This window comes from Pseudochaenichthys georgianus, chromosome 4, assembly GCF_902827115.2.
Source record: "Pseudochaenichthys georgianus chromosome 4, fPseGeo1.2, whole genome shotgun sequence".
NCBI lineage: Eukaryota > Metazoa > Chordata > Actinopteri > Perciformes > Channichthyidae > Pseudochaenichthys > Pseudochaenichthys georgianus.
This window is the reverse complement of record NC_047506.1, coordinates 3,702,755-3,711,640: the sequence shown is the minus strand read 5'-3', so window position 1 is coordinate 3,711,640 and position 8,886 is coordinate 3,702,755. Positions and strand designations below refer to the sequence as shown.

Here is an 8,886-nt window from a genome sequence, read left to right as displayed (position 1 = left end):
GAGTATGCTGTTACGTTTGATACCATAACAATGGCCTTCACCTGGGTTCTGAATGAGATGACTGTAATGTTCCTCATTTAACAGTTTTGTGCGCAAAATCACCCGCGGGTCATCCTGAGTGAACACAGTCTGAGCTGATGTTTTGTCAGTGAGACACATCCTACAATAATGGTTTGCACTGAAAGATTCCACATATCCAAGAAGGCCATTTAAGCCTAGATTGTCACCTGTAATCTGTGCAATGGTACCATAGATTGTTGCTCAGCAAACAACACTTTCATTCCCTGTTCCAGTACTTTTATGTCCTCAACCAATGGACTAAGTATTCTGTCAATGCCATACTTTTTCCCGTCCTGAGAGTGAAACAATGAAATGAGGTGGATATTCATTAGAGAAGAATTCAGGCGTGGTGGCAAGTTACGAAGAGTGAAATATAAACATCCAAGTTTATGAATGCCTTGTTTAGACCCTAATGGGTTTGCCGTTTCAAAATCGTCGTAATAAACTTAAATTTGAAGTGCATTACTGTACTTGGAATACAAAGGATGATTTTTATAATACTGTCCATCAGAAAAGTCCTGATACATGTCACTGTGTCTGGTGTCATGAATGTGTTGACATACTTCCTCATTCTTGAAAATAAACTCCAAGGTCTTCAAGATGGTTACATAAATGAAAGTGTCGTTGACTGGTACCTGTTCATATATTCCAGAGATTTTGTTTCTCTTTGAATCGAATCGAACACCCAAGTGCACTTCGACTGGTTCGACAACCCCCCATTTGTCACTGAAATATTTCCTCCATTTACTGTCTGTGTTAAAGTCAGTGAAAGAATTATGTACATTTTTGAAAACTTCCTCAACTGCGATGCGACAGGCATTATCAGGAGGCACTACACTCAACACTTGTTCCTTCAGATTTGTGTGAACTTCATCAACATACTCTTCCATGCTTTCAACAACGGACAATATAACACTATTGGCAACACCACTGCCCTGTAATTTGGCTATAATAGATGCACACATTTCTTTCGACTGATCTTTAGAGATAGAAGATCCAGACCCACTGGCCTGCTGATTCGGCAAATCTTGATCCATGTCAGAATCACCAACATGTAAAATGTCTTCCCTGAGAATAACAGCTTGTTGGACTGGTGATGAAGGATTATTGCTTGAAACGACCCCATCCTTATCATGGTATTTCCTCAAGTGTTTTTTAAAACCTAAAAAACGTTTGAACTGCAATGAGCAGCCATCCTGAGCGCATATCAAATTAAAATGTTTTCCTGGATACAAGCCATGAACAAGCTTAAGGTGCCGAGTTAAGGATCCAGGCGTATCAAGCAATAATCTGCATATGTAACACTTATACATTACACACAAACTTAGTTCTCAGTTCCTTGACCTTGGGGCTCTCACTGGTGGTGTCAACGTCTATGTTATAGACAGTTGTTTGCAGAAATGTGTACATGCTTTTGAGTGCTGCATCATAGCTAGTGCCTAAGACAAAGTGAAGCTTAAAAAGTTCATCAATTGCTGCTAAGGAAGTGGTAGCCTCACAGGGGATGAGCTTCTTGTCAATCAGAATGAAGAAGTTGCCGACAGCCTCCTTGCTGGTCCCTGAAGCAAGAAGATATGGCTGGCTCGTGTCCATATGGTTCTGAAGGTGCTCATCCAGACTCCTACAGGACTGAAGGACAAGGCAAGCAACATTTTAATTTTACATGGCTAACTATGCGCATGTGTGTGTTTTTAGGAATAGTTTATATTTGCACTAGCCTAGTCCTACTTTATCATAGTGACAGCTCTCTGTAGTAGTTCTGGTGGCTAGATCTAACATTCTTAAACCTGCCACATACCTTGTGAAATACGACCAGATGGTCAATGGCCTGAGCTACACTGATCTTCTGGGTTTTCTTCCTTCCCGCAGGCTGGGGTGACAGGAGGTGCAGAAGGAGGAGGATGGATGCCATATCACTGTCCCACTCTGTAAGAAAAGAGAACAATGATCAACTTCTTTTTTTTTTTTTTTTACCAATCTGTATAATGTCCAACAGTTCATAGTGCATGTACAAGCAAAATACAAGACATGAAGTCTCACAACACAATAAAGTATGGAAAAAGTGAAGTGGCCTGAATACTTTCCAAACCCACTGTACCCTGGCATTCTCCAACTGTGTGGTCATACACTCCCTCCAGCCTCACATAGACCATTTACAATAGGCAATATGACATGATATGACAATGCAGTTCCTAAAACCATACCTGGTGATTCCAGTGATGGTTCATCAGCCCTTTGGTTCTTGGCAGACAACAACAAGCGCTTCAGCAAGGGTGTGGAAGTCAGCATTTCTGCCTGTTGGATGACCTTTGCTTTGAAGGAGGTTGGCCACTTTTCCAGTAGTTTGGATGGAGTTTCTGACCCAAAGAGGAGACTGAAGTCTTGGAGAATCTAAAACACATATACAGCACAAACGCAAGAACCACCATCAGGTTTTCAATGTACTACTAATGCCAATTTCACAGATTTAGATCATCTCCATTTAACTGAAGGTTGCTTAAAACATCTATCAAAATAACATTCATAATAAGCAAAAGTAGGAGTAATAAAATATTACCAATCCTTTAGTGTCCAGCAGGCGCGGGAATACTGAAAGGACAGTGGAGGATCTCTCAGGATCGTGGACAAGGCGCTGTCTATATTCCAGTGTGTCTCTCATCTTCTTCATGATGACTTCTCTGTTGTTTGTATGATTCATCACAGATATGAGTTCTTGATATCTCTGCTCATCTGGATGATCATCACAGTGGCCTATCTCTCTCCTTAGCATGGGGCCTCCATTCTCTTCTATTCTGGAATCCTTGGACCTCACAGGAAGTCGCGTTGCTCTCTGAACGGACTTCAGTCGCCACGCTAGAAACCCACCGCCTTTCTGCCCGTCATAAAAATGCTCCTGACCGAAAAAAACAAAATTGAAAATTCACCCATTGACAAACATTCACATAACCAATGGCGGCAGCTGCCATGCAAGGCCTGCTCATTGGGAGCAATTCGGGGTTCAGTGTCTTGCCTAAGGACACTTTGACATGTGGACAGGAGGAGACGGGATTTGAACCACCAACACTGCAGTCATTGGACTATGCGCTACCTCCTGAGCCACAGCCGCCCAAATGAATTAAACTACCCTACAGTATGTATACAACTACAGGAATTCTTAAATGCAGTAGCATGTTATAGAAATCCCACAGCATTCAAGGAACCATGTAAGCCAGGGGTGTCAATCTCAATTTCATCGCGGGCCACATCAGCATTATGGTTGCACTCAAAGGGCAGGTTGTAACTTTAAGACTATATAAAATGATGTATTATATATTACATTATTGCCTCTGCATTGGATTATTATCAGATAGGGTATAAACTTCAGAATTAACTACGTCTGAATGTAGAAGTTAAGGCAAATAATTGCAAATCTTTTCAATGAGAATGTCACAAAATAATTTTAAAATAAAAACCAAATTCTGGAAAAAAAAGTCAAAATCAAAAAAAGAAGTGACATTTTTTTTAAAAAAAAGGAGGTGAAATAAAAAAAGAAACATTTAAAAAAAAGTCAAACTCTGAAAAAAAAAAAATTGAGATGCTTTATGGGACATGTAGTTTATGGGCAACGTGCTTCTGTAAATCATCATGTAACCATATAATAAACATATCATTCTTTGCAAGCTCTTTGCTGGGGCCACAGAAAATGAAGTCACGGGCCGGATTTGGCCACCCGAGCCTTGAGTTTGATACCCCTGATGTAAGCCATCTAAAACAGTCTACTTTGATCATAATCAAGAATAACTCACATAGCCTGTCTTCCCATGTGGATCTTGGAGCGAGGGAAACAGGGTAACAATCCCCAGTGCATACTTCTCTTTGGTCAGTCGCTGAGGGATTCTCCTGTAGAGCAAAAACAGTCATTATCAACATTTAATTCATTTAAGTCTAAGAGACTCAGTTTAAGAACATATAAACTTAATGAACTCAATGTATGTAGAAATACAATTGCACCAACTTCATCCACACTTAGCCTATACATACATGACACTTTCATGCAAAGCTATAACAAATTAGAATCTTACCCCTCACTCTGCACCATGTCTGCAACTAGAATGTTCACCATCACTTTTCTTGTGGCAGGACTAATTGTTCCTTTTTCCTCATACTCCTTCAGCACATCACTTCCTCCTGGTTTGGTCAGCAGAACCTGTTTTATCAGCTTAAAACAAAACACAACAAAAATGACACCCGTTAAGTAAGCAGTAGGGATGCTCCGATCGCCAATTTCGGGGCCGATCGTCGGAATCAGTATCGGCCGATACCGATCGCGTGGGCGGGCCCTAAATGGAAGATTTAAACATCACTTTAAATCTTCCATTTAAAGTGATGTTTAAACCCAGTTAATGGGGCTCATTCACTGGAGCTTCCACAAACAACAATCAACTTAATTATTACATTCAAATGATGTACATTATTCAAGTTTACATTCACTTTGGAGAATAACACGGGAGAAATGAGCGGAAGCGCTCTCTTTTCCTCTCTCCCTCCCCCTCTCTCTCTTTCCTGACAGCCTGTCAGTATCTCATGCAGCTCACTGATCTAGTAATGAGTGACCCGACAGTGAAGAATAAATATATTTATAATAACTAGTTTAGCTTGTTCCAGAGGTAGATAAAATAGCTAAGTGTGTTAGGTCTAACTCTTGTGTGTTTTGCTCCGCTCAACGGTCCGGCGGGCGGAGCTGCAGGATTTCTGCTTCACACACGTTGCATACCGCTATTTTACTGTCTTTTTCGGACACCTTAAAATAATGCCAGACCGGTGAAGCCATTTTGGCGAGCTTGTTTTGCCACGCACAGAGAAAAGTGTCATGTATTTTACCTCATGCGATCGGCTCTCACGATCGGCATGTTTAGAGAGCACCGATCGATCGGTAGAGAGTGAGTATCGGCCGATATCGATCGGTGACCGATCGATCGGAGCATCCCTAGTAAGCAGTATAGGTTTATGAGCAATCTACTGGTACAGACACACAGATGGACAGACGTCACTAAACTGTAAAACAATTGTGTACATGACATATTGAATATGCACTCACATCTTTGGCTTGTGGACCCTGCAAAGCCTCCTCCTCTTTTCTGAAGCGTTTCAGAGTGCCACTGTAGAAATCGATTTCACTGCTGCTTTTCGAAGTGACTGAAATAGTATCTGTGCCTGAAGCGGGGGATGAGGATGGCTCTGTAAAATAATGTCATAACACAAGAGATATTAAATATGAATATTGAAATTATATGGTCTTCCTTTGTCATGTCTTTATGTAATCTACTGGTGAAGTGTTCTCAAAAATACAACAAACCCACTGAAAACCTCCATTGCAAGTATGAGTCCCAAAGTCCTTGTCCACAAGAGCGCACTCTACTTGGGACCAATACTTAAGACAGCAATGGTGTTTTTTAGTCTAGCAAAAGCTTAAGAACAAGGCTTTCAACAAGAACCCCAAGTAAGTACACAATTATGTATTTTCACCAAATCAGTGGAGTATGCACATTTGATTCCTATAAACAATACTTTACCTTTTAAGATAGTATTGTTTATAGCAATGAAATGTGTGGTGTGCTTGACACTTGCATGGGGATAATTAGCATACAATACAATTGAGAAATGTAAAATCGACCCTTTTCTCAGCAGCCATGTTGACATGCAGCGTAAACAGAGATGTAATTTAGGATGTAGGCAGGCCAGGGCCCTGATAATATGCTGTCTCACTGGAATGGCTGTGACACACTAAATAGATCGGGCCAAAATTCATTTGATCTATTACACCTGTGTTTACCCTGCTATGACGTCAACATAGCTGCTGAGAAAAGGGTTTATTGTCGTCACTCACCACCACTGTCATTCAGTTCATCTTTGATGACAAAGCATATTCCACTGGTAGTGAGTAGATCTGGAAATGCGTAGTCGTCCACTTCTGTGCCAGTCTCATCCTCCACTGATAAGATGCTGTCCACATGGATGGAAAACCTCTCTTTCACTAAAAGGATTGAAGACCAAATATAAGCAGAAGCGCCACACACACACACACACACACACACACACACACACACACACACACACACACACACACACACACACACACACACACACACACACACACACACACACACACACACACAACACACACACACACACACACACACACACACACACACACACACACACACACACACACACACACACACACACACACACACACACACACACACACACACACACACACACACAAAACAAGCTTCTGGAATTTTGATGTACTTCTTTTGGTTTCGGTATTGCACTTTCACTATCATCTTCAGCTGAAGAGAAGAGCAAGAGCCCTATATGGGTACAATGGAGAAACACAACATTTGTTATTCCACAAGTTATTATGATGCATCACAACTTCCCCTTCTTAAGCAAGCAAATACTCCAATTGTGTAAGGGTGGCATAATATAAATTGGAACTGTCTTTAGATAAAGAAATTCTACTTTATGCTCCGTTCTTTTATTTTTGTATCTTTAAGCTGAGGCTTCTATCTGTGCATGACAAACGTTTCGGGACCAAATTAAGCACAGTGTTGGTGTGTTGCAACCCAGTCTCAAGGCATTTCGTGTTATAGCAAAAAAAGACACGATTTCCCCATTTTTTTCGTGTCACACAGAACGACTTTAAAAGCAATGTAAATAATAACATATTAGAAGGAAAAAGAGATTTTAAAAACAAATACAGATTTCAGTATTCTGACACAGAACAATATTTAGAAGCAATGCATTTGTATTGGTAATATGTTTCGTGCGGCGCCAGATTACAAGGAAAAAAAGATGACAAAAAATACAGATTTCAGTATTCTGAGCCATTTCTTTTCCTCCGACATTATACCATTTAAAATAAAAGGGTTAGGCTAAGGGTAAGATATTGAGTAAGAACATGTTTTTATGAACCACACAGCTTCTGGTCTTCCAAGAAAAGAAAAATCGTTCTGTGTGCCACAAAACAAATGCGAAAATCGTGTTTGTGAACACAAATCAATAGATTAAATGTATGCCGTGAGACTGGGTTGCAAATATTCTTAGCAAGATAGTTAACATTATTAGCTACCACAAACAACTACAATTATGTTCAAGGGAAATTAACTAATGTTAGCTAACTGGGGAACAAATTCAATTAAATGTAACGTTATCTAGATAACTCACTGCATGCAGTCTGTTGTCGAGGCCACACAAGATGGCTGCTTCCGCACGGAGCAGAAGAACACGTGCTAGAAAGGAAAAGGAGCCAATTAGCCAACAACTTTATTACTGTACTACATACACTTAAATAATTTCACTTGGGGAACAAATTCAATGAAACGTAGATAACGTACAGTCACGCGGTCTGTCGAGACCACACGGTCGAAACCCGCGGGGACTGATGGCTGCTTAGGTGACACTGAGATAGTGATAGAAAGGAAATTGGAAAAAAAAAAAGTTGTTAGCGAAGTCGGCTAACTATACCGATAAGGACCAACACCAGAACCTCTTAGCTAGCTAGCTGTCGAACTAACGTTAGACATGTGCAATACGTTGGTGTTTGTAATGACATAATAGTATGTAACATAGCTAATGTTATCTAAGTTGACATCTGTGTGTAATTCGACAGCTAGCCAGCTAGCTAACTGGCTAGCTAACATTTAGCAAGCAGGTGCACGGCCAGTACAGACAAATATTCTTAGCAAGCTAGTAAACATTATTAGCTACCACACACACAACTGTAACATTATTTTTAAATTAAGTAATGTTGGATAACATTAAATGTAAATGTAACGTTATTTATCTAGATAACTTACCGTCACTCACTGACTGCAGTCTGTCGAGGGCGAGGCCAAGCGATCACACTTGCTGCAAGACGGACTGATGCTAGAAAAGTAAAAGGCGGCAATTATCGAACAACATTTTTACGGACACTAGAGCTCGTTAGCTCGCTGTCGAACTAACGATAGACATGTGCAATACATTGGTCTTCGTAATGATTACATATTATGTTACATATCTAACGTTAATTCGACATCCATATCTAATTCGACAGTTAGTTTAGCAAGCAAGCATTGACTGTATGGTCTGTGCACCTGCACCTGGTCATGACAGTCAAATAGTAATAGTTAGCAAGCTAGTAATGAAAACAATACATTTACAATTACGCTACCTACCACACACAACTGTATTTTCAAGCTAAATTAATGTAAGCTATCTGGGGAACAAATTATGAAACGTAGCGATAACTTACCGTCACGGACTGCGGTCTCTCGAGACTGAAGGTTGCATCAAAAAGATGGCGGAGATCTAAATAATTTCACGCACATCACGTAAAAGTACCCGGATTGAGAGAACACACTATCCGTCGTTAAATATGTTTAACACCATGATCCAACCCGGTACTATATAGTGTGTTAACAACAGGCGGTGTTAATCATGTTAAATGTAACACCAAAACCACAACACTTTACCCCGAAAATCTCTAACACCAGGATTTTCACACTGGCGAATTTGCTGTGCATGAAGTAAAAAGGAATGTGAGGAATTTAAAGTGCAGCAGTGAAACCAGAGGAGCCGGTCAGAGAAACTAAAAATTCTCGTCCTCCAGGGACTGTTATTGAACTTGACCGACCTGCCTGGTATTCAACAAGTCAACAAAGTCTGCACATTCTGTGGCAGACTGAAAGTCTCCCTGTTTTGACTGCATCCTGGTTATTAAAAACTCTAAAATAATATGTAAGTAGTACATGAAAGATTTTGACTGATTTTGTTTGTACATACTGTTACGATTGGTATCTT

General features: G+C 40.3%; 1 protein-coding gene and 1 long non-coding RNA gene across 2 annotated transcripts; both read right to left on the bottom strand.

The window, feature by feature from the left end:
• Nucleotides 1-270: 270 nt before the first annotated feature.
• On the bottom strand, nucleotides 271-6,074 carry LOC117445786 (uncharacterized). Its single transcript, XM_034081657.2, has 8 exons — nucleotides 5,927-6,074; nucleotides 5,138-5,277; nucleotides 4,122-4,258; nucleotides 3,846-3,939; nucleotides 2,618-2,953; nucleotides 2,265-2,451; nucleotides 1,859-1,986; nucleotides 271-1,689 (listed from the first exon to the last, which is right to left on the bottom strand). Exons 3-8 carry the CDS (start codon nucleotides 4,160-4,162, stop codon nucleotides 1,366-1,368), a joined length of 1,110 nt encoding a protein of 369 aa, XP_033937548.1. The 5' UTR covers nucleotides 4,163-4,258; nucleotides 5,138-5,277; nucleotides 5,927-6,074; the 3' UTR covers nucleotides 271-1,365.
• A 257-nt stretch (nucleotides 6,075-6,331) lies between these two features.
• LOC117444976 (uncharacterized) lies at nucleotides 6,332-8,533 on the bottom strand. The gene is made up of 4 exons (XR_004551910.2): nucleotides 7,902-8,533; nucleotides 7,440-7,504; nucleotides 7,270-7,334; nucleotides 6,332-6,413 (listed from the first exon to the last, which is right to left on the bottom strand). It is a non-coding gene; the product is annotated as an uncharacterized lncRNA (long non-coding RNA).
• Between the last annotated feature and the right edge of the window lie 353 nt (nucleotides 8,534-8,886).

Excerpts from the sequence above, each read along its gene's own strand:
- LOC117445786 (XM_034081657.2), bottom strand. The coding sequence starts at position 4,162 with ATGGTGAACATTCTAGTTGCAGACATGGTGCAGAGTGAGGG. Across the intron at positions 1,987-2,264 it reads ACCATCACTGGAATCACCAG|AGTGGGACAGTGATATGGCA; the intron begins GTATGGTTTTAG and ends CTTTTCTTACAG. Across the intron at positions 1,690-1,858 it reads ATCTGGTCGTATTTCACAAG|TCCTGTAGGAGTCTGGATGA; the intron begins GTATGTGGCAGG and ends CTTGTCCTTCAG.